The sequence below is a fragment of the Dipodomys merriami genome, unplaced genomic scaffold, assembly GCF_024711535.1.
Source record: "Dipodomys merriami isolate MVZ:Mamm:240054 unplaced genomic scaffold, mDipMer1.0.p SCAF_3, whole genome shotgun sequence".
In the NCBI taxonomy this organism is placed as follows: Eukaryota; Metazoa; Chordata; class Mammalia; order Rodentia; family Heteromyidae; genus Dipodomys; species Dipodomys merriami.
In genome coordinates this window covers 90,900,818-90,926,074 of record NW_027204492.1, presented here as the reverse complement: position 1 = coordinate 90,926,074, position 25,257 = coordinate 90,900,818, and the positions used below count along the sequence as shown (strand labels likewise).

The window sequence follows — 25,257 nt, the reverse complement described above, 5'->3', positions numbered from 1 at the left end:
CTTTTCTCTATCTCTCTTCCTCTACCACCATCTCTCCTTGCCCCATTTCCAACCATCCCGTCCTTTTCCTACCATCTCTCCTTGCCCATCCTTCTCACCATCTCCCCTCCCTCATACCTCCCCCATCATTCCTTTCCCATACCCTTTTCACCAGCTCCCTCTTCCTCCTCTCCATGCCTTCATCCAACACCTCTCCTCCTCCCCTCCTACCAACTTCCCTTCCACTCCATCCTGCATCCCACCTCCCTTTTGCTCTTCCACCTTTCACTTATTTTCCCATCACCACAACCCACATCCCTCTTCTTTCCCTAGCATAAGCAACTTCTGCAAAGGAAAGAATTAAGCACAAGCACATCAGTCTTGAGATTCTCTAAGATGACCATTTATTTTTTGAAGAACAATAACAAGTACACCTAAGTACTTTGGTACTTAAAGCACAAAACCTAAAGAAGAGGCAGGATGTTGGTAATTAGTTTGTGGTGATGGCAGCAAACTCAGGTGTTGTAGGCGTTGGATGACTTGATGGGCAGTTCATTATTTTAGGAGCTTCTTCTATAGTAGTATTTTCATCATTAAGTAGTGGTAGAGTGTTGTTTTCCATCTTCCTCAACGTCAGCTTGAAGCTCCTCCAGAATCAGTTGTCTTGCTAACTGGATGTTAAATCCTTCGCTGCAGTTCAGTTTTCTTCTCATCTCGAACTGCCGCTGTCTCTCTACTTTGGTCAAGAGGTGTTTGTTGGAATGTGCTCGGCTGTTCTCAGAGTCTTTCTTCTGACAGCAGGTCCCAAATGTTTTCATGGCGGCTAGTTTTTCTGCTAACTTGTCCGGAGTCAAGGCTTCCTTTCCATCTGGTTTGATTAGATCTTCCCCGTCATCTTGCATCTCTAGATAAGGATTCACTGGCTCGTTCACTTTCTTTAAGTTGTAATCACAGTAAGATGTTGACAAGATGCTGGCCTCATCCCACTTCTGGGATTTTTTGCATTGTCCTTCCTTGGCATTTTTCTCTCCATGTTGCTGAACTGGAGCCTCCATCGAAGAAATTGATGATACCTTATTCTTCAGAATCCCCTTGATGGGCCTATGGGAACCAGAGGAGGCTGACATTTCTGAGAAGCCAGGGGCCGCACTAGGATTGGGCAGCGAAGCAGATGACAAAGATCCGGCTGCAGAGCAGCTGCTTGCTGCGCTCCGGCCAGAAGCAAGGGCTGTTAAGTCTGGACCACAAACTGCCAACTGCCTGCTGATGACACCAGGCACCCAGTGTCGTCACAAAGGGTCACGTGCGCTGCACTGCAAAGGGCTTTTCCTAGGTCACTGCTATAACCACCGCCTCAAAGCCCACTCTGGTGGCCATTTTCTTCCTTTGTAACAAAATAAGCTAGGAAGCATCTATTCGTAGTAAATCCAAAGAAGGGGAAGCATTGTTCTGTATCTTCTCCATGCCTAGTCAGCATAAAGGAAAGCTAAGACGCTATATACAACGTACTTTTTATGTACGTATGTGCTAGCCCTAGACCTTGAACTCAGGGTCCTGGGCACTGTGCCTGAGATGTGTGTGTGTGTGTGTGTGTGTGTGTGTGTGTGTGTGTGTGTGTGTGTGTGTGCGTGCACGCGCAAGTGCATGCGTACACTAGTACTCGAGCTTGAACTCAGGGACTGGTAACTGTCCCTGAGCTACCACTCTACCATTTGAGCCACAGCTCCACTTCTGGGTTTTAGAGGCAAATTAGAGATAAAAATCTTGTAGACTTTCCTGCCTGGCCTGGCTTTGAAATGTAATACTCAGATCTGAGCCTCCTGAGTAGCAATAACTACTGGTATGCTCTAACAACACCCGGCTATAAATGTATACCTAAAAAAGAAAGTATAAAAGGTACTGTCTCACAGAATGCCCCCTCCCCCAGCAGCACTTGAATTAACTAGGAACCTGGATGGAGTTCTCAGATTATTCATACTATTCATTCCAACCTACCCCTCTGGTGCTGGCCTTCACATTTAAAGAAACTCTCACCTTATTTCAAGTAACCATCATCTCTTGTGCTGACTATAACCAAAACCTTTGAACTGGGCCCTCCCTATGTATACAAATACAAACACACACATGTATATGTATATATTTATATTTTTATATTTATATATACATGTATATATGCATATTTATATATGTCCTAGACTGTAAACTCTTTCCTCGCTTGGTTTTTAACTGGGAGTTACAACTTTCTAATTAATTCTACTTCTCCCATAGTAACTTCTCAATTGTCTGAAACTTTACTTCTCAAAATCCATGCTAACTAAATGTTGGTCAACCCTTAGTTCTACCTTTCTTGCAGGTATGATTTTGCTGAGCTAGAATAATTTGTAACTACTCATCTGTGAGAACCTGAGCTCTTCTAAGTAGTTCATCTTAGTTTCCCTTCTCATAACTTCAATTCCTCCTTTTACTCTTACTACCTCCAGTCTTCCTTTCAGTTCCCATTAGTCCTTTCGAATGTTCTCTTTCTTATCTGCTCCAACCGTCTAACTACCCCTGCCAGATCTCATCTTTTCCACTTCAGTTCTTCAGCTCCCTCAGTCACTTCAATTTTAGGTCCCTGGCACCATTAAGGACTCTCAAGAGACTCAGAAACCCTTGAAAGCAACCATCTAAAGGAGAGAAAAGGCCAATTGGAAACAGGATATTTTATTTCCTCAAATGGACTTTGGAGACATCAGACATCTACTTGATGCCCCTGCAGTCTCTTTAGATGAAAACTTGTGTAAGATTACACAACAGAGCAAAAGAAAAATTTGGAGGCTTTGCCCACAAAAATTGGTTCCAAGTAGTAACAATTTGTCCCTTTTTTTGGTTAGAAACACAGTTCAGATACATATAGAAAGTGGAGATAAACCAGTGAGTTTTTTAATACTGTGTTGCCTGATTTGTGGCCAAAATTCTAGAATTAAAATTATAAGATTTATGTTTGCATCTATGTGTTTATAGATATGTACATATAAATGTGTATATATCTTACATATTTGATATTTCTCTCTCACTGGATGGTATTACCAAGTTAATTTATAAAATCTATGAAAGATGGTCTACTCAAATTTGTATAGAGATAAATAAAACTAATATATATTTCTTAATCTTTCAGAAAGAGAGGAACTAATGCAAATGCTTTTTAATTTCACATGACTTGGGTGAGTCTTCAGTAAATTAGATTGACAGTAGTTTGGTTTAATAAAACTGAAAATGCCTTCTGTCTTATTAGCATTAAGTAGAATAGGAGTATATGTTTTATTCTACCCATTTACTAGTATCTCTGCCAAATATTCAAAATTATAAAAATTACAAAAAATTAAGAACAAATGTACAAGTAATAATGTAGTAATCACTGTAGCTACTTATTTATGTATAGCAAGTATAACAGTTAAACAAAATCTCATACACTTAAATTTTTTAGGTTTAGCTTTTGTGAGGCTTGCCTGATATCACAAGGCTGCAAGCCTAGCTAATGACCATCTAGGTATGGTGGCATATGCTTGTAATTCCAATGCTTGGAAGGCTGAGGCAAAAGGATGGCAATTTTAAGGCCAGTCTGAGCCACACAGTAAGATCCTGTTAAACACACACACACACACACACACACACACACACACACACACACACACACACACACACACACACACACACACACACACACACACACACACACTCTCACACCACCCAAAAAAACAAATGCTATTAGGAAAATAACTTCACATGATATTGTAGTCTTGTTTGATATTATGATATGCCTGCTTAAAAAGAATTTCCAAGCTGAGCCAGTGACTGAGTTTGTAATCCTAGCTACTCAGGAGGCTGAGATCTGAAGATTGAAGTTTGAGGATAAGGTTTCAAGCTATCCTGGACATGAGACTTTTATCTTCCATTATCCCCTCCAGAAGCCAGAAGTAAAACTGTGGCTCAAGCAGTAAAGTTCTGTCCTTGAATGGAAAAAACCCAGGTACAGTACCAGGACCTGAGTTCAAGCCCCAAGACCAGCAAATGCACATAAACGTTTCCCAATTTTTTATAGTGTGAAACCTTCAAGTTCCACTGAGTTAAAAGAAGTAATAGACATTTAGAACATATCCCAATCACTTCTACATAAGACAAACTACTAAGCACTAATTACTAAACTTAAGTTTAAGTTTATATAGTTTTTCTTGATAAAATGTATAGAGAAAATAAAAATATACGTGAACCTATTAGTAAACATAACAAAATGTTTTATAAGGAAATACTATATACCAATAAGTAAGATGATATATTCATAAAATTTACTAGTCTGCTTACATTGAATATAGATATCTCCAACACACACCACAACTATCTACTTCCTAGTTTTCTCTGTAAAGGAAGGGTTATTGATAGTTTAAATTTCTTATCAAAATATGACATTAAAGTGGGCACTGGTGGCTCATGCCTGCAATACAATCTACACAGGAGGCTGAGGTCTGAGGAATGTGATTTGAAGCCAGCCCAAGCATAAAAGTCCATGAGACTCATATCTCCAATAAAATACCAAAAAAAAAAAGCCAGAAGTGCTAGTCTTGAGCAAAAGAAGCTCAGGGACAATGCACAGGCCATGAGTTCAAACCCCAGGACTGGCACCAAAGGAAAAAATATGGCATTAAATTACTAGAAATAATAAAGTTAATGGGAAATAACTTTGTAAAATTTGCAAGGAAACTAAGGTATGTTTTTAGTAAGGAAACATATATGAGTTATGGAGAATATGTTTTCATTAAGGGGAAAAGACAGTCATTTTAGCCTAAAATAAAATGACTTTGGTTTTTCCCCAATAAGAGAAAAAGGAATAGGTTGAACACTGAGTGGATATAAGGAAAATGCAGAAGGTTTGTAGCGAAGGTATTTTATGTTTGATCAAGCTACTAAGATTGGACAGCCTTTTTTCATTTCCAAATGTTTATTTTATCAGATTATCTGAACATTAAATTTATCTTCATTTGCAAGCCATAGTTACTTGAAGTTTACTGTTGTTGGTTTTTTTTTCATGTGTGTGTATTCACTTTTATTGTACATTTGTTTTCTAAAAGTCTGGTATAATTTTCCGGGAATGTTCAAATTGCCACAATACAGGGAGAGAGCTTTGTTTTTGTGCTGCCAATTTTTGAGAATTTAAATCTGGGTTTGGGTTGTGATTAGTATTTCATATGTGAAGTCTGTATTTGTAACAATGTCTTTATTTGTAACAATTGTACTTTTATTTTTCTATATCCTCTAACTTCAGAATTTTTATTCTTTCCCACTTCTACATTCCATAGATTAAACCAAAACAAAACAAATGCACAAAACATGTATATATTTGGTTGGTCGTGGGGCTCGAACTCTGGGCTTAGCTCTTCATCTCAAGGCTAGTGCTCTACCACTTGAGCCACAGTGCCTCTTCTGGTTTTCTGGTGGTTTATTGGAGATTTATAAGATGATTTTTTTGTTACTTTGTATGTCCCTCCCCCACGGTGTAACCTCTGCTTTCACTGTATTTGATATTGGTATAATTTGTGGAGGGGAAGGGAAAAAACAAATCGTTTAAATCGGGATACAGGTGGACCCACTGCAACAATGAGATGTACAAGTCGTTATGTCGAAAAACGAACTTTACAACTTTTTTCCCTTCCCTTCCACAAATTATACCAACATCAAATACAGTGAAAACAGGGGTTATACCGTGGGAGAGGGACATACAAAGCAACAAAAAATCACCTTATAAATATGTTAGAAACAATATCAAGAAAGAAAAATCATTTGAGTCCTTATCTTGGGGTTCATTTTTGTCTAACATCAACTTATCTGACCTTTTCTGCTTGTCTCAGACATATATTAGTTATTGAAAATAAACACACATCTTTTTTGCTGCATCAGTAGCAGACAGATTTATTTATGAAAGATTTTTCCCTTTTTTTTGTTGCCCCATACTAGGGTTTGAACTCAGGGTGCTGGGGCTATTCTTCAGCTTTTTCTCTCAAGGCTGGCACTCTGCCACTTAGGCCACAGATTCACTTCAGCTTTTGGTTGGGTAGCTAGATATTAGAGACTCATGGACTTTTCTGTGATTAAACCGCACTCCTCAGATCCCATCCTCCTAAATAGCTATAAAATTACAGGTGTGAGCCGCTAGCATCCAGCCATAATTTTGGGGTCCAGTAACTGGGGCTTGAGCTCAGTCTCTCATGCTCTTGTTTGTCTCTCTACCTTGTCAGTCACACCTCCACTTTCTTTCCCTTTCTTTTTAAAGAGCTCGATAATTACTAATACAAATTTACAATTTGGTTTTGTCTCTGTTAAAAGGACAACGTTTTCTCAGATTATTGTAAAGAGTTTTTTATTGAGTAATTCTCCTAGGGAACAAATATCCTATGTCTTATGTAAATAATTTCCTTAAATCTAGAAATCTTTACTTGCTGGACTAAACAACTGAATTTCCATCCAATAATCTCTGCATTTTTTTTGAAAGCACTCATCCCAGAAGAACACATGGACACAGTCACATGTAGCAAAGGGGTTTATTGCCAGTGGGGCTGACAAGACCATCTCCCTCATGGGAGAGGAAGAAATGGCACCTGTCTTTATTCAGGGTCATCCTTATACAGTCCCAGGACTAGAGGTGGGAGGTACTCCCCATGAGCAGCTGGTCACTGAAGACAGCACATAGGCAGGGTGGAGTTCAGGTCTGTGTAAAAGTCGGGAATGCAGACCAATCCCCAGGGACAGCTCTCTTTAATTTGTGAAGGGCAGGGTGGAGTTCTGGTATGGATGGAGGGCATTTGACTGATGCAGCTGGGGGCTAGAGATGCTTGTTGAGTGCTTAAGATGGAGACTGTCAAGAACCCAAGTGGAAGAGGAGATTCTAACAGTTTTCTTCTCAGTAAATGCCTTCCTGGCTGCTTCTACCATCTTGCAATCCTCCACCAAGGGAGCGAAAGCCTTAAATGAAATAGCAGTGTCTCTCTTTCTCTTTTCCTTGAAAAATAGGGATACCTGACTAAACTTTAATCAGGCATCTTTTGACTATTAGTCAAATCTAATTTATTCCCTCCCCCCCCCACAAGATTCCATTGCTGGCAGAGTGAAGGAAGGGCGTGACATTGTCCAAAAAGAAATGTACTTATTATCTGATTTAATCAATTCTCACTTCTCTGTACATTACTTTTATAATAACATTAAACAAAACTTTTAAGAAAGACTCCATTGCTATAGTCCTATACCGATTGTGACAGATAGTCTTCTTTTGAAAAGATTCTCTCTCAAGGTCTATGGCAAATGTCATGAACAATGTTTTGCTTTTAAACAGCAGAATACTTATTTTGCTCATTTCAGACTCCATCTTTATTGTACCTGTCTATATCATTATGACATAATGCTCTGTCTGGCACGTAGTGCATCTGTCAAAGGTAATCATTGGATGAATATTAACTAATAGATAATAAGGAAATTTGGGGGAGGTGAGAAAAATGGGGCCCTAGATAAGTTAAAGTTTCAATTTGTCCAGTCCGTCACATGAACATATGTGGGATTTAGGAAGTGTTACAAAGACTGCCTTTGCAACATTTTTGTCCTTCACAGGCCTCATTTTTCACAGGCAGCAACATTCTTTGAAAAACAAAAAGGAAATTAAGATCCAGTTTCACATTTTCCCCTCCAGGTAGCATTCACAAGTTTTGTTTTTTCCTTCTGATAACATTTTGCTTCCTCTTCTCTCCCTCAAGGTCTTTCTGCATTTTAGAACACAAAAGCAAAGCATGAAAGAATCATAAAACTTTTACAAAAGTCTTAACCACCTTAAGTTCAAGTTGTCCTATATTCTTTAAAGTCCAACTAACTGAAGGGATTCTGCAGTTACTTTAAAACTCTATCTTTCATCCCAGAAAAAGTATGCCCTAATACCCTAGTCTGAAAAATACTGAATTGTATGGCGAGAGCTTTCATGGATGCAAAAGCTGATATTCAAGGCTATAGGAAAAACTACCAGTAAGGCAGAAAATAACCCCAAACCTCCATTATTCAGAAGAAACTTTTCAAAACAAAACAAAACTTCACTGGGCACTAGTGATGACACTTACAATCTTAGTTACTCAGGAGGCTGAGATCTGAGGATAAAGGATGAAGCCAGAGTGGGTAGAAAAGTCTGAGTGACTTCACCTCCAATTAACCAGCAAAAAGTTGGACTGTAGTCATAATTCAAGTGGTAGAGCACAAGCCACGATCAAGAAAACCAAGCAAGAGTTTGAGGCCTTGAATTTAAGCCCCAGCAACTGAAAAAATCTAATTCAAAGGTATCTCAAAGCAGCACACACACATAGTTTGTCTTCCTGGCTAGTAGGCACAGCAGGTTTGTACATGTTTAGATGAAAACAGGGTGTTTAAGAGATGAGAATTTCAGTACACTGGAATTTTACTTTTGTGTATGCACAGCACTAACTCCCACACACTGTGATCTGAATACACAAGCTGCTTAATATAGAATGAGACAGCCATCCAACAAGTTTTCTATGATAAGAGCTCATCATTCAGTGACACAATGGCAATTTAGTATACTGTATGAGCCGTGTGTTTTGTGACCAATTGGTCACAATCAAAGTCATTTAAGAACAAAATCCCTAGGCAATACAGATTTTAAAAGTAATACCTTTCAGCTGGGCACCGGTGGCTCACACCTGTAGTCCTAGCTACTCAGGAGGCTGAGATCTGAGGATCGAGGTTCAAAGCCAGCCTGGGCAGGAAAGTCCATGAAACTCTTATCTACAATAAACCACCAGAAAACTGGAAGTGCAGCTGTAGCTCAAGTGGTAGAGTGCTAGCCTTGAGCTAAAGAGCTGAGGGGCAGTACCCAGGTCCAGAGTTCAAGCCCATGACCACCACCACCAATAATAATAATACCTTTCACCTACCACTTGTTAAGAATGAGAGTATTTATTTATTTATTTTATTTTATTTTTTGCCAGTCTTGGGCCTTGAATTCTGGGCCTGGGCACTGTCTCTGAGCTTCTTTGCTCAGGTGAACATTTTATGTCTTGAGCCACAGCACCACTTCCAGTTTTTTTCTAAGTAGTTGTTGAAGATAAGAATCTCATGGAGTTTCTTGCCAGGGCAGGTTTTGAACCACAATCCTCAGATCTCAGGCTCCCAAATAGCTAGTATTAGAGCCTCTGTCACCCAGCTGAAAGTTTGTTTTGTAAAAAAAATCCAAACAAACGTTTGTTTGTTGTTGTTGTTGTTGTTTTGTAGTTTGTGGCGCTAGAACTCAGAGCCTTGATGCTTTCCCTGAGCCTTGTTTTGCTTAAGGCTAGCACTCTACCACTTGACAAACAGATCCACTTCCAGCTTTTTTGGTACTTAATTGGAAATAAAAGTCTCACAGACTTTTCTGTCTGGGCTGGCTTTGAATTGCCATCCTCAGATTTCAATCTCCTGAGTAGCTAGGATTACAAATCTGAGCCAACAGTGCCTGGCTATCATCAAAAAATTCTCAGTCTAAACACGGAAGGATAGGCTTAACTACTACAAGTATAAGTTATCAAAAATCAGCCATCTTTCCAACATACCACTTTATACCATTCAGTTATTCACTGCTATTGCCCTATCACAAGAGTTGAGAACAGATGTCTGATGTCCCCTCCTTTCCTCTTTCCTTCTCTCCCTCTCTCTCATCCTCTTACACTGCACACTCACACACATGTAGTAGAATACTAAAACTTCCCTAGTCAGTGACATATTTTATGTAGTGCAGATGCAGGCCTAGAAATTCCTTATTTTAATACATGTTTTGTATTCATCTAGTATATTTCTAGTAGGAGAACTTTCATTTAGAGTATAGAAAAATGAACCTGTGCTTTAGTGGTCTTTAGTAGGTTAATATGTGGTAAATCTATCTAAGAATATCTGTTGTTCTGTTATAGTTTTTAAATAAATAAAAACCTATGTAGGTGTTTGTGTTAGTTTCTACTACCCAAGATAATCAGCTTATAAAAAGAAAAAAAGATTATTTGACTAATAGATATCGTGTGTGTGTGTGTGTGTGTGTGTGTGTGTGTGTGAGAGAGAGAGAGAGAGAGAGAGAGAGAGAGAGAGAGAGAGAGAGAGAGAGAGAGAGAGAGAGAGAGAGAGAGAGAGAGAGAGAGACCTTGGGCGCTATCCCTGAGCTTTTGTGCTCAAAACTGGTTATCACTTGAGCCACCACTGGACTTTTGGCTTTTTTTGGTGGATAATTAGAGATAAAACATTCACAGACTTTCCTGCCCGGGCTGGCTTGGAACTGTGATTCTCAGAGCTCAGAATCCTGAGTAGCTAGGATTGCATGTGTGAGCCACCAGCACCTACCTTGAATTACAGTTTTAAATGTTGAAGTCTATGGTTGGTTGATCCCATTGCTTTTGGCCTGTGATGAGGAAGTGCATCAGGGTTGGAAGTGTGTGGTGAAAGAAATGGCTTCTCACCTTATAACTGGGAATCCCAAAAAGAGAGACCTCCTTTTATGGAGAGAATAATTTCATCAGTGAGAAGTTCTACTGTTTACAAGAAATTTCAACTCTCTCTCTTTCTAAGGGGGTAATCTCTTTTTGTAAAGTTAAAGAAAGGAAACAATGTTATCAGTGGGCATGTCTTTCTGGAGTTAGAAAGTAATGTCAGTGATAGCAGAAAATAGGTTTTACAATGACTGTGTGAGGACTTTGTAAGCAGTTTTCTTCTATCTCTGTAAAAAGGTAGTCACACATCTATAAATCATTGACAGGATTTTTTTATTACTCTGATTTTTAACTGACTTCAAATCTGTTACTCTTTTGAGCTTGTGATTATCCCTCCTAATCAAAGGCAATTGGAGCTACAGGCAATCTTCCCCATTGAAAAGTTATTTCTCTATTGTGATACTATTGTAAAAGACAGATGTAAAACCATCAGAAGAAATTCTCCATATTTTAATGCTTGAATAAAAAATATTACAACTAGCCTGTACAATTAATTAATGGTAATTTTCATACACTTTGGGGTGCAACTACTTCTCAGAAACAAAATAATTAAAGATGACAATCAGGGCTAGGAAATTGGCGTAATGGTAGAGTGCTTGCCTAGCATGCATGAAGCCCTAGGTTCGATTCCTCAGTACCACATAAACAGAAAAAAACTGGAAGTGGCACTGTGGCTCAAGTGGTAGAGTGCTAGCCTTGAGCAAAGAAGCTCAGGGATAGCACTCAGACCCTGAGTTCAGTCACTAGGACTGGGAAAAATAAAAGATGACAACCAAAACATTGTTTTGTCTCATCTTAGACTACAGGAAGGGCATGAAGCCCAATTTCTGGGTGATCGATGACAAGCATTTTTATATGTTTTATATTGTAAAAATACTGTAAAGAGTGGTTAGAGTTACACGAGTAAGGTAATGAGTACATTTCCTACCAAGCTTTGTTACCTCCTCCTTTTTTTCCCTGACTAACCCTTCCCTCCCAAACTCCTCCCTTCCCACCCAAGTTGTAAAGTTCTTTTTCAACATAGTATCTTGTAAATCTCATAGATACAATGGGTCAGACTGTATCCTTATTTCAACATTTTGGTATTTCCCTTCCCCTTCTCAAATTAAAGAAGTGTATATACAAGATGCAGGGCACCAGAATCAAATACAGTAAAAACAGAGGTTATACCGTGGGGGGAAGAACATACAAGAGAAACAAAAAAATCACATAGTATATTTTAGATACGTAAAAAACAATAGCAAGAAAGAAAAAAACATGAGTGTCCCTATCTTGGGGTTCATTTCACTTAACATCCTTTTATATGATCATATGTACATAGCTTTTGAGGTTTTCTGCTTGTCTCAGACTTATACTAGTTATTGCAAATAAGGGACACCATGAGATCTATGATTCTTTTTTCTTTTTTTAAATTTAATTTTATTTTATTTGTGAACATACTGTAGAGAGGAGTTACAATTACATGGGCAGGATAATGCATACATTTCTTACCAAGCATTGCAGCCTCCTCCTTTGTTTACCCTTCACATCCCTTCCCAGCCTCCCCCCTCCCCCCCAATCCCAATCCTTCTCTTCCCCCCCTTCCCCCCCCCCACCGATGTTGTAAAGCTCGTTTTGGACATGACAACTTGTACTTCTCATTGTTGCAACAGGTCCACCTGTATCCTTAAACAACTGGTTTTTCCCCATCTCCTCCACAAGTTATACTGACATCAAATATAGTAAAAGCAGGGGTTATACTGTGGAGGAGAGACATACAAAGCAACAAAGAGATAATCTTATAAATGCATTAGAAACACATGCATGAAAGAAAAAAACATTAAAATACACATCTGGGGCTGGGAAGGTGGCTCAGTGGTAGAGCGCTTGCCTTGCAAGCCTGAGGCCCTGGGTTCGATTCCTCAGCACCATATAAGCAAAAAGAAAAAAGCCGGAAGTGGCGCTGTGGCTCAAGTGGTAGAGCGCTAGCCTTGAGCTGAAGAGCTGAGGGACAGCGCCCAGGCCCAGAGTTCAGGCCCCACAACCGGACCCAAAAAAAAAAAAAATACACATCTAAGGGTTCATTTTCCTGACATCACATTATCTGACCTTTTCTGCTTGACTCATACATATACTAGATATTACAAATAAGGGAAACCATGGGACCTATGTTTCTTTGGGCCTGGCTTACTTCACTTAATTTAATTAAAATGTGGTATATATACACAATGGAAGTCTATGCCTCTATCAGAAAGAATGACATTGCACCATTTGTTAGGAAATGGAAAAACTTGGAGATCTATGTTTCTTTGGGCCTGGTTTACTTCACTTAATAAAATTTTTTCCAAGTCTTTCCATTTTCTAACAAATGGGGAGATGTCATTCTTTCTGATGGAGGCATAGAATTCCATTGTATAAATATACCACATTTTCTTGATCCATTCATCTACTGAGGGGCATCTGGGTTGGTTCCATATCTTAGCCATGGTAAATAATGCTGCAATAAACATAGTTGTGCTGGTAGCTTTAGTGTGGTCTTGTTTGTGAACATTGGGGTAAATGCCCAAAAGTGGGATTGCTGGGTCATAGGGAGCTCTATGTGGAGTCTTTTGAGGAACCTTCATACTACTTTCCAAAGTGGTTGAACAAGTTTACACTCCCACCAACAATGCAGTAAGATTCCCTTCTGTCCACATCCCCTACAGCATCTGTTGTTATTAGAGTTCTTGATTATAGCCATTCTAACTGGGGTGAGGTGGTATCTCAATGTTGTTTTGATTTGCATTTCTTTTATGCTAGGGAGGTTGAGCATTTCTTCATGTGTCTATTGGCCATTCTTATTTCCTCTTCAGAGAAGTTTCTCTGTAAGTCTTTAGCCCACTTATTTATTGGACAGTTGTTTCTTTGAGGATTTGTTGGTGGTGGATTATTTAGTTTTTTTGAGTTCTAAGTATATTTTAGATATGAGGTCCTTGTCTGTTTTATAGATAGTGAGTATCTTCTCCCAATCCGTGGGCTTTCTATTGATCTTGCTAACTATGTCCTTTGCCATGGAGAAGCTCCGCAGTTTCATGCAATCCCATTTGTCCAAGTTTTCTTTGATTTGTTGTGTTTCTGGGTCTCTATTAAGAAAATTTTGGTGGTTAATCACTTGTAGAAAACTAAAGCTAGATCCTTATATATCACCCTGCACCAGAATCAACTCCAAATGGATCAAAGACCTCAGAGTCAAAGCAATCACTCTGAAAACATTACAGGATGGAATAGGAGAAACCCTAGGTCTCCTTGGCACAGGCCGAAATTTCTTAATAGAGACCCAGAAACACAACAAATCAAAGAGAGGTTGGAGAAATGGGATTGCATGAAATTGCAGAGCTTCTGCAAGGCAAAGGACATAGCTAGCAAGATCAATAGAAAGCTCATAGATAGGGAGAAGATCTTCACTAGCCATACAATGGACAAGGGTCTCATATCTAAAATATACCTGGAACTCAAAAAAGTTAAATCCCCTAACAACAAATCCTCAAAGAAACAACTGCCCAATAAATAAGTGGGCTAAAGACTTAAAGAGAGGGCTGGGAAGGTGGCTCAGTGGTAGAGCACTTGCCGTGCATGCATGAGGTCCTAGGTTCAATTCCTCATCACCACATAAGCAGAAAAAAACCGGAAGTGATGCAATGGCTCACTTAGTAGAGCGCTAGCCTTGAGCTGAAGAGCTGAGGGACAGCACCCAGGCCCCGAGTTCAAGTCCAAGACCGGACACCCCCCCCCAAAAAAAAAGATTTAAAGAGAAACTTCTCTGAAGAGTAAAGAAGGATGGCCAATAGACACATGAAGAAATGCTCAACCTCCCTAGCCATAAAAGAAATGCAAATCAAAACAACATTGAGATACCACCTCACCCCAGTAAGAACGGCTATAATCAAGAACTCTAATAACAACAGATGCTGGAGGGGATGTGGACAGAAGGGAACCTTACTGCACTGTTGGTGGGAGTGTAAACTTGTTCAACCATTTTGGAAGGTAGTATGGAGGTTCCACAAAAGGCTCCACATAGAGCTCCCCTATGACCCAGCAATCCCACTTTTGGACATTTACCCAAATGATTACAAACAAAATCATACTAAAGCTAACAGCAGAATGGTATTTATTGCACAGCATTATTTACCATAGCTAAGATATGGAACCAACCCAGATGCCCCTCAGTATAGATGAATGGATCAAGAAAATGTGGTATATGTACACACTGGAATTCTATGCCTCCATCAGAAAGAATGACATTGCCCCATTTGTTAGGAAATGGAAAGACTTGGAAAAAATTCTATTAAGTGAAGTAAGCCAGGCCCAAAGAAACATAGGTCCCATGGTTTCCCTAATTTGCAATAACTAGTATATGTCTGAGTCAAGCAGAAAAGGTCAGATAAGTTGATGTTAGGTGAAATGAACCCCAAGATAAATATTCAAATATTTTTTTCTTTCTTGCAACTGTTTCTAATGTATTTATAAGATGATTTCTTTGTTACTTTGTATGTCCCTCCCCCACGGTATAACCCCTGCTTTCACTGTATTTGATGTTGGTATAATTTGTGGAGGGGAAGGGAAAAAACAAATAGTTTAAATAGGGATACAAGTGGACCCATTGCAACAATGAGATGTACAAGATGTCATGTCAAAAAACGAACTTTACAATTTTGGTGGGAGGTGGGAATGGGGGGTAGGGGGGGTGTAGGGGGAGTGGGGGGTGGGAGATGGAAAGGGAAGGGGAAACAAAGGAGGAGGTTACAATGCTTGATAAGAAATGTACTCATTACCTTGCCCATGTAATTGTAACCCCTCTGTACAGTATTTTCACAATAAAAATAATAACAAAAAAGAAAATTTCGGCCTGTGCCAAGGAGACCTGCAGTTTCTCCTATTCCTTCCTGTAATGTTTTAAGGATGTCTGCTTTGACTTTGAGGTCTTTGATGCATTTAGAGTTGATTCTGGTGCACGGTGATATAAAAGGATGTAGCTTTAGTGTTCTACAGGTGTTTTACCAATTTTGCTAGGACCATTTACTGAAGAGGCTGTCTTTCTTCTATTCTATGTTTTTAGCACTCTTATCGAAGATTAGGTGGCTATAGGTCTGTAGGTCCATTTCTGGGTCTTCGTTTCCATTCCATTGGTCCTCAGGTCTGTTCTTGTGCCAGGACCAAGCTGTTTTGATTACTATGGCTTTGTAGTAGAGTTTGAAATTTGCTATGGATATTCCTCCAGTACTGTTCTTTCTGCTAAGGACTGTTTTTTGCTGTTTGGGGTCTTTTATTGTTCCATATGAATTTTTGTGTTGCTTCTTCTGTTTCCTTGAAGAATGAGGTTGGATTATTTATAGATATCGCATTGAATTTGTAGATAGCCTTTGGCAGTACCGCCATTTTTACGATGTTATTCCTCCCAATCCAGGAGCATGGGACTGCTTTAATTTCCTTCTTTAGGTTTTTAAAGTTTTCATGATAGAGATCCTTTTATTCTTTAGTTAACTCAGAGATATTTTATTTTTTTGTGGAGCTATTACAAAAGGAGTTGCTTTCCTGATTTCAGCCACACTTTTCTGATTGTTGGCATACAGAAAAGCCATGTATTTTTGAGGGTTAATTTTATACCTTGCTACTTTGCCAAAGTTTTGAATCAGCAGGAGTAACTTGGGAGTGGAGTCTATGGGATTCTTTAAATACAAGATCATGTCATCTGCAAAGAAAGTTTTACTTCATTTTTCCTTATTTGGATCCCCTTATGTTTGCATCTTGTCTTATTGCTGTAGCTTAGCATTCTAATACTAAGTTGAAGAGAAGTGGAAAGAGTGGACATCCTAGTCTTGTTCTTCATTTTAGAGGAAATGGTTTCAGCTTTTCATCATTAAGTATAATGCTGGCTGTAGATTTGTCATACACAGCCTTTATTATATTGAGGAATGTTCTATGGATTCCAGTTTTTCCAGCTCCTTCATCATATAGCAGTGTTGAATCCTGGATGACAAGGATTTTATTGACAGGAATTTGATGAATACTTTCCCGCCTTGCCTCCCTACAGATGTGTTTGACCATCACATATGGTATAAATGTAGTGATAATTCGTATTATACCCCAAAGTATATATAATTGCTATATAACAATTAAAACTTAAGTTAAACATTTAAAAACATATTTCATGCTTAGGCAAATCATTCTCTTACAATCCATTTGACTTGTCAAGGGAGGAGCCATTTATAAAATAGAAGATGCTTTGTTATATATATATATATATACACACACACACACACACACACACACACACACACACACACACACACACATATATATATATATATATATATATACACACATATATACATACATAAGTAAATTTAGATTCTATAATGTGTTATTTGGAGTTAGGGAGCATGATAGAGCATTTGACTACCATGCACAAAACCCTGGGTTTCAACTCTCTATTGCAATAAATAAATAGCTAGATACAGACATAAGCACACACACAGATATAGACACAAAGATACACACACACATACAACATACAGAGAAAGAGAAAGAGAAAGAGAGATTAAGAGAGAGAGAGAAAAGGATGCTAGTAGAGAGAGAGAAATTATTTGATTTAAAAGCCATGTCATTCAAGCTGCTTATTGTCTAGCTTAGATAGTTGAGGACTTGTGGAGAAGTCCTTCCAGAGAAAAACTGCTAGAATACAGGTCTTCTAAAACATTTACAGCAGATCACTCTACTATTTTTCACAAATCCCACTGAGATGTGACGCATATTCAAATCAAATAGTTCTATGAGTACACTGATTCAGGTCCAATCCCTTCCTCATCTCTGCCTACTTGCCCCGCATCATTTTCCAGTGGTACTGGCACTTTGAAAGAAGAAAAAGCAGCAAAAGTACCAGTTTTCAGAAGGATTACAAACCTGAAGCTTGTATCTCATGAGTAGCAAGTTAAAATATGAGGTGTCAGTTTAGCTTGAGGCATAAAGAGAAAAGTTTTGGAGGCAAAAAATCAATAGGCCGGCTGACCACATTTTCTAGTTCTGGATGAGCCATAGTCAAATTTGAAAAGCAATAATGCAATCCAGAGCAGCAAAATTCAATTTTGCCAACAATACTGAGATTCCTTGAGGCCACCCTTTAAAGATGACATTATAGACAGGATTATTTCCCATGTGTACAAATACAGCAAGGGAGAAAAACCATGCTGAGAGATAGAATGCCATGTATGATCTGTTCTATTCAGGAAACAAATTTTCTTGTTATCATATATCTATATTTTTTACAAAGAGCATTATAAAAACAGCACAAGAATATAATAGTAACTAAATGAAATGCTGCAAGTCTTCCTTTTATGATGTTTCACATGTGAAAAGAAAAATAACTCATAGAATCCATGGATCTCTCAGAAGATGCAGTAAATATATTGTTAGCATCTCCATGATTCACTAACAAGATGTTGTTTGCCAGGAGGTGGGGCAGGAAAGCTGTCACCAAACTCTAGTCAATGATTTATAGTATTTGTGACGACCACATGCAAAGAGTGTCAGCTGGCATTTTATTCTTCCTGATATAATGCGACAGAGTTTTCTTCCTTACTGACAACCATTTCAGTGAGCAAGGTTAACACATTTCAGTTCTAATAAGCAGAGGTAAACCTAAGGAGCAAAATCTCATTCTTTCGAAGCCTGCCTATGTGTTGGTTATGTTTAAATAGAGCTAGCAATAAAAAGTTCATGGCAGCCACTCAGACACTGTCAGAAAGGAAGGAGTCAAAGAGAGTGCAACAGTGGATCTCAAACTTCAATGTGTCATCCAAATCCCCTTGCTAAAGTGTAAATATCTGCGTCTCCATTCCCCCCCAGTGACTTACTTGGAAAGTCTGACTGGGTTATTTCTAGCAAGTTCCTGGGTGCTGTTATTCTTTGACCAGGGATTAAATTGAGAACCATCTGGCAGGTGGCCTATACAAGTCCAGATCACATCAAGAGACAACATTCCTTACTGTCAGGAAAAATAAAAGCTAGATGAGGCCAGACGTTCAAGGGAGAGAAATTCATTCTGCCCAGGGGTACTCTGAAGGCCTTGTATAAGAGATGACTTTTATTTAGAGATACTGGAGTTTTTTTTCTTTCTTTTTTATTTTTATTTATATTGTGAAAATATCATACAGAGGGGTCACAATTACATGGGCAAGGTAATGAGTACATTTCTTATCAAGCATTGTAGCCTCGTCCTTTGTTTCCCCTTCCCATCCCTTTCCATCTTTCCCCCTTCCCCCCTTCCCCCTTCCCCACATACCCCACCGCCCTACACCTGGCCAAAGTTGTAAAGTTCGTTTTTGACAAAACGTCTTGTACATCTCATTGTTGCAATGGGTCCATCTGTATCCCTATTTAAACAATGTTTTTTCCCTTCCCCTCCACAAATTATATCAACATCAAATACAGTGAAAGCAGGGGTTATACCGTGGGGGAGGGACATACAAAGCAACAAAGAAATCATCTTATAAATATGTTAGAAATAATTGCAAGAAAGAAAAGAAAGCATTTGAGTCCTTATCTTGGAGTTAATTTTGCCTAACATCAACTTCAGGGTCTTGTACTTTCTACACAGATGCTTTACTGCTGAGCCATACCTCTAGTCTTTTTAGCATTGGTTATTTTGGAGATAGGTTCTCACTTACTACCTGGGTATTTGCTTGGAATATTATCACTTATTTTAGGCTTCTCGTTAGTGGCTAGATGATAGGAGCATATAACCACACCCAGCCTTTTTCCCTTGAGTTATTCTCATGGTCTTTTCTCCCATGGATGGCTTGGAATCATAGCCCTCTTGATCACACCTCCCACATAGCTAGAATAGCAGACATACCATCATACTGAACAATCAGTCAAGAAAGGAGTCTTGTGAATTTATCTGCTCAGGCTAGCCTCAAACTATAATTTTCTCAGTCTCAGTCTTCCAAATAGCTGGGCTTACAGGCATGAGCCACCAGTGGCCTGCTAGAAGGTAACTTTTGAACTAGGCTTTTAATGGGAAAAGATTCCTCTTTCCAGAGAATGTCCAACGAACAAGACTTCAAGCAGAGGAAAGGTGAAATTGATCTTCTGGTAGTTGAGTACAAGTGGTCTTAGGGGTTGATTGCTAGCATACTGTAGTGTTGTAAGGTAAATCAGATACAAATTCAGTCAGTAAAAAACAGAGAAGCCACATTTTGAGAGATCAAATTGGGAATCTTTATTGGAGGCCAGCAACTGCATGGTGGACTCCTGTCTCAGAGATCAGAAGCTCAGAACAGAGCTTACAACAAAAACCACATGTTGGTGTGGAGACATGGCCCCAACATAAACAAAGGCACCAGGAGCAGGATTTCTCTAAACAACATGGTATACATGCAATTCAAAGGATGGCTTGTCTCACCTCTAGACTCTTGAAGCTGGGTGAAGAGCCCCTATCACCTGATTAGGTGCCAGGATGGCTGTGAAAACAAGGTGACTTACTAGTCTTTCCCTTACTTCACTAGTAACAGGATCATGTTGACTCCTTTTACAACTATAGACATGAAGGGACTATTGGTCTTTGTTAAATCCAATGTATAACTACTTAAGGTGAGTGAACAAGTAGAAAGAAAAGTGAAAGAACATGGAAAGGTGATTCGCTAGTGTCCATTCAGATTTGCTGTCTGTTGTTGACTACCAATGCAGGGAATGAATAATCATTCCTCAAAGGCAGAATCCATTTTTCTTAGCTGGGAAGACTTGATTACGCCAGAAATATTGATTATCCTTGTTTAAGAGTATCAGGAGTCCAGTAACGATTGAGAGACTGCCTCAGTGGGGTAGGGCAAGCACCACTGGGTTCATATCCAAACTGAGATACCTTAAGCAAGTGTCACAACCCCTCTGAGCTTCAATTTATTAATCTGTAACAAGAAACAATATTTTAGTTCTGAAATAAGTTGCATGAGACAAAATAAGAAGGTAGATCATAAACTATGAAGTTCTGGGCTCTTGGATGAGTTTTGGTCTTCAACGCCCACCCATGGTTTTAAGTGCTGATTCTCCCAAGGGAGATTATAAAAAGAACCCAGGATAAACAGTTGTTATAAATTAGTTCAACTGAAAACACAAACAAATATGTGTGTGTGTGTGTGTGTATATATATATATATATATATATATATATATATATATATATATATATATATATATATATATATATATAAAACATTCCTTCCTAATCTCCATGCATCCTCCCAGTTATATTTTTTATTTTTTTATTTTTATTTTTGTCAGTTGTGGGGCCTGAACTCTGGGCCTGAGCCCTGTCCCTCAGCTCTTCAGCTCAAGGCTAGTGCTCTACAACTTGAGCTACAATGCCACTTCCGGTTTTCTGGTGGTTTATTGGAGATAAGAGTTTCACAGACTTTCTTGTTCGGGCTGGCTTTCAACCATGATCCTTAGATCTCAGCCTCCTGAGTAGCTAGAATTATAGGCATGAACCACCAGCGCCCAGCAAAACAGGAACTTTTTTTTTCCCTGTTGGTCGTGGGGCCTGAACTCTGGGCCTGGATGCTGTCCCTCAGTTCTTCAACTCAAGGCTAGTGCTCTACAACTTGAGCTACAGCACAACTTCTGGATTTTTTTGTTTATGTGGTGCTGAGGAATTGAACCCAGGGCCTCAAGTACGCAAGGCAAACACTCTACCACTGAGCCACCTTCCCAGCCCTCCTCCCAGTTTTAGAATACTGATTTATAGATGGACATGTTGTCACTCAGAAAAATAAACTATTGCATGCACCAGTCGTCTTTACATGTGTGGCTATGAAATTAAATTCTGTCCAAAATGTCTCAAGTGGGACAGAGTCTTTATAAGGAGCTAACTCAGCTGGGAAGTGTGATATTTTGTTATCTATTTTATCTCTGATCCTTATCTACCATGAGATGAAACACGCGCTCTAAAAGTCACCTTAGACTACTGTGTGCTTTAAAATTAGGAGGATCACCAGGTATCCGGGGCTCAAGCCTGTCATCCTAGCTACTCAGGAGGCTGAGATCTGAAGATCATAGTTTGAAGCCAGCCTGAGGAGGGAAGTCCATGAGACTCATCTCCAAGCCAGAAATAGAGTTGTAGCTCAAGTGGTAGGGTACTAGTCTTGTATAATAAAGCCCAGGGACAACACCCAGGCTCTGAGTCCTAGCCCCAGGACTTTCACACAAAAAAAAATTTAAATAGGAGCCTCAAATTAGAATGTCAAAGAGAATATAGGAACCTTTGTCCCTGATGATGACAATGTTGGGCTGCTATTTTTCAATCCTCTTTTGCTTAGTCCCAGATTCCTTTTAGGTGAGAAGAACACACATACACACACACACACACAAACACACACACAATCTTTAAGTTGTTGTACATAGGATGCCATTTTTGAAAGCAGAATATGAAAATATGCAATGCATCTTGATCAATGTCACCCCTTTTAACATTCTCACTCATCCTTCTCAACTTGCCCCTTCCCTCACTTTTCTTAATTTTGTAGGATGTACATTGAATTCATTCCCTTTCTCCCCTTTATTTATCTGCCCTTCTCTTCATGACCATACTTTGTACCTCTTTTCTATCTAACATACTCCATTATCATTTTTTCTTTTATTTGTGGATGAGCTTCACATTATCTGATACATATGGCTTAAATTATCTGATGTTAGTGGTTACACAAGTCCCCTGTTATTGAATTGTCACACATGGTCCCTTTACTGTGAAATTATTGGCATAACATTTCCAAGCTGCACTATAACTATTTATAATCCAGGACATGCTAATTCCAGGCACAGAGAATAGTTAGTTTTTCTGGCATTTAATCATTCAGATATTTTAGTCCTGGATTGAACATGTTTGTCTTTCCTTCCTTCGTCTTAAAATTTCTTGAGAGAGGCAACTGATTGCAGATTAGATGCTGGTCAAATCCCAATTATATTAACACTAATTAATATGATAGTTTTCCCTGTGGGATTATCATTACAGTAGGTCACATAGTTCTAAGAATATGTAATAGAAGAGCATAGTAGTGGACTTTAAGGCATGTGATAATAGTTGTAGGACATTTATTTTGATATTGTGATGTTCTTAACATCCCTGAAGTCTCATTCTATCTCATAAATGGTCTGGCCGTAATTGTGCAAGCATGTTTGATCCAACAGCATTCAATCTCAATGGTCTAACTTCATGGCCTAGTTTTCAGAGACCCCAGTTGTACCTGTGAAAGAAAGAACCTCATAGGTAGGGATTGTGCTTCGTATGTCCTGAGGTCTTTCATTTTCTTAGTACTTCATGATGTACAAAATACAGGCTGGACCAATACTCTCATTAATAAACAGCAGGACTGATGCAGCTGCATCCATCAAACAGTAATTATTTCTGGGCATTGCAACTGATGGCTGTTTTAGCCCTAATAGAAAATCCTCCTGCAGTGAATAGAAAACGATTCCTCAAAGAAATAAGCCCCCATCACAACGTAAAATGTTTTCTTTAGATAATTGTGCTCAAACTGATATTTTATCATCCATCTTTTTGAAAAATATGCACTTAAAAGGGACAAAACAGAATATTACTTCAGGGATCAGGCAGTATATCTTTGTCTCTATTGTTTAAGTCTTATTAGGGTCATTCATGCCCTAAATTATTCCATTTCCTATTTCTCCCAGCCATAGCTCCAAATATATTTTTAAATCTTGTTTTTTTTCCTTCTACTTTTTCCTGGGGAAAGTATTGAGTATGACAGGGCCTGTCATCACCTAATGAGAAATAGCTCTTGGGCCACTTATGATTATTATTAAGATGACATTTTCCCCTCCAAGCATCAGCAAGGAACTGAGATACATGGGCATTTAAACAAAACAGTAAAGGACCGTAGAGAAGACAATAGTCTAAGAAAAATAGAAGAATCCATTTGTATGAATTTAAGATTAAGCTGGTAACATTTTCAAAGGTGTCATGAAAATTTTCCTTTAAAGAAAAGTTAGAGAAAAGCAAAGAGACAGGAAGAAAGTGAGATTTGGCATATAATGGCATTTATTACTTTTCAGTAGATTTCTTTGATTAGTGACCCAATCTTTTCACAAAGAAACAAGTCCCTCTCGTTGTCTCTTCATCAAGGAACCTGTTGTAGAGAAAGGTCAGCTCCAATCTGGTCCTAAACTACAGGAAGAAAAAGTCATTAGTATGACATCCATGCATAAGTAATATAGTACTGCAAAACTGAGCCTGAGATTACACTGCAAATAAGGAGTCATGCATTAGAAAGCTACCATAAAGTATCAAACACTTAAAAGCACTGCTTTTCCTTTCTTATTTTTCCTGACAGCATAATGAAACATTTGAAAACCCTCTTGTCTTTCAAATTATGGTACCAGTTGATTTTTATGGTTTCATTTCTAACAGATCTTTAGATATAGCCTAAAAGTCCTGAAGATGAGGATAGGTATAAAGATGGAAACAAATTCAAAACTGTCGCCACTAATGCGTGGAATCTTAGAAGTTAGAGCAGTGAATCGTAGGTTTGTGTGGAAACAATATGTCATCAACTTAATGCCTAGTATATCACCTGTTCTCCAGAAAATAGCTGTTTCCTTTGGTAGTATGCCAGTGCTATATGTATGCAAGTTTGTTCAAACTTTGAGAGGCATCAAAGCAGGGAACATGATCAAACCTAATTGCAGGTACCTATATCATATCTGGTTTTGTCTTGAGTGTGTGTGTGAGAGTATGTGAGTGTGTGTGTGTGTGTGTGTGTGTGTGTGTGTGTGTGTGCACATGCGTGCAAGCATACATGCACCTGTCAGTCCTGGGGCTTGAACTCAGGGCTTGGGCACTGTCCCTAAGCTTTTTTTTTGCTCAAGACTAGTGTTCTACCACTTGAGCCACAGCTCCACTTTCAGCAGGCTTAAGTGGGGCCCAAAGGTCTACTAAGTTCTCAGGCTAAGGTCAGTAGTGCTAGTCTCTGGAGCCCAATTTGAATAGTAATACTGGGCTTAAGCATTGCATTAATGCAATGCCTGGTATTGTCTTTTCCGGTATTGTCTTTTTTATTTGTGGTTTTGAGACATCTCATTTCTTTGGTACCAATACTGAGGTTTGAATTCAGAGCCTGGGTGCTGTCCCTTAGCTTTTTTTCCTCCAGGCTAGTACTCTACCACTTGAGCCTCAGCCCCACTCTGGCTTTTTGCTGATTACAGATAAGAGTTCCATAGACTTTCCTACCCCATCTGGCTTTGAACTGAGATCCTCAGATCTCAGCCTCCTTAATACTACGATTAAAGATATTAGGCACTGGTGCCTGGCTCATATCCACTTTTTTTCATTATTTATGGTATATTTATTTTGTTCCCAATGCTATTTTCTTCTACTGTAATTGAATCTATGAGAGCTATGTCTATAATATACTTCTATCTATATTACTATGTTGGTCACTCTTTGCACCCGTATATCTGAATGGAATGAATTCATGGTTATTGAAATATTAATTTTACTCTCTTTGAAATCTAGCTTTGACACACTATCACAGCAAGAGAGATAAAAGTAGATTCCTGCCAAGGAACTATACATAGACCTGATTATGCCTCCAGGAATGTATTACACCTGTGAATGTCATATTCCTTGAGTGGAGAAAAGATTAGGAATCTCTAATCTAGTTTAGTCTTCAATTGAAGATTTTATATACTTTATTATATGTCTGGTCTTTGCTTGGACAGAC

General features: G+C 38.8%; 1 protein-coding gene and 1 pseudogene across 1 annotated transcript; one reads left to right on the top strand and one right to left on the bottom strand.

Annotated features, from left to right (window-relative positions):
• Positions 1–572: 572 nt before the first annotated feature.
• Ppp1r2c (PPP1R2 family member C) lies at positions 573–1,034 on the bottom strand. Its single transcript, XM_070039383.1, has one exon. It carries the CDS (start codon positions 1,032–1,034, stop codon positions 573–575), a length of 462 nt encoding a protein of 153 aa, XP_069895484.1.
• Positions 1,035–1,074: 40 nt separating this feature from the next.
• The window catches only part of LOC138839902 (large ribosomal subunit protein uL23-like), a 111,219-nt pseudogene continuing 87,036 nt past the window's right edge, over positions 1,075–25,257 (top strand).

Coding starts and splice junctions, on each gene's coding strand:
- Ppp1r2c (XM_070039383.1), bottom strand. CDS start 1,034: ATGGAGGCTCCAGTTCAGCAACATGGAGAGAAAAATGCCAAGGAAGGA.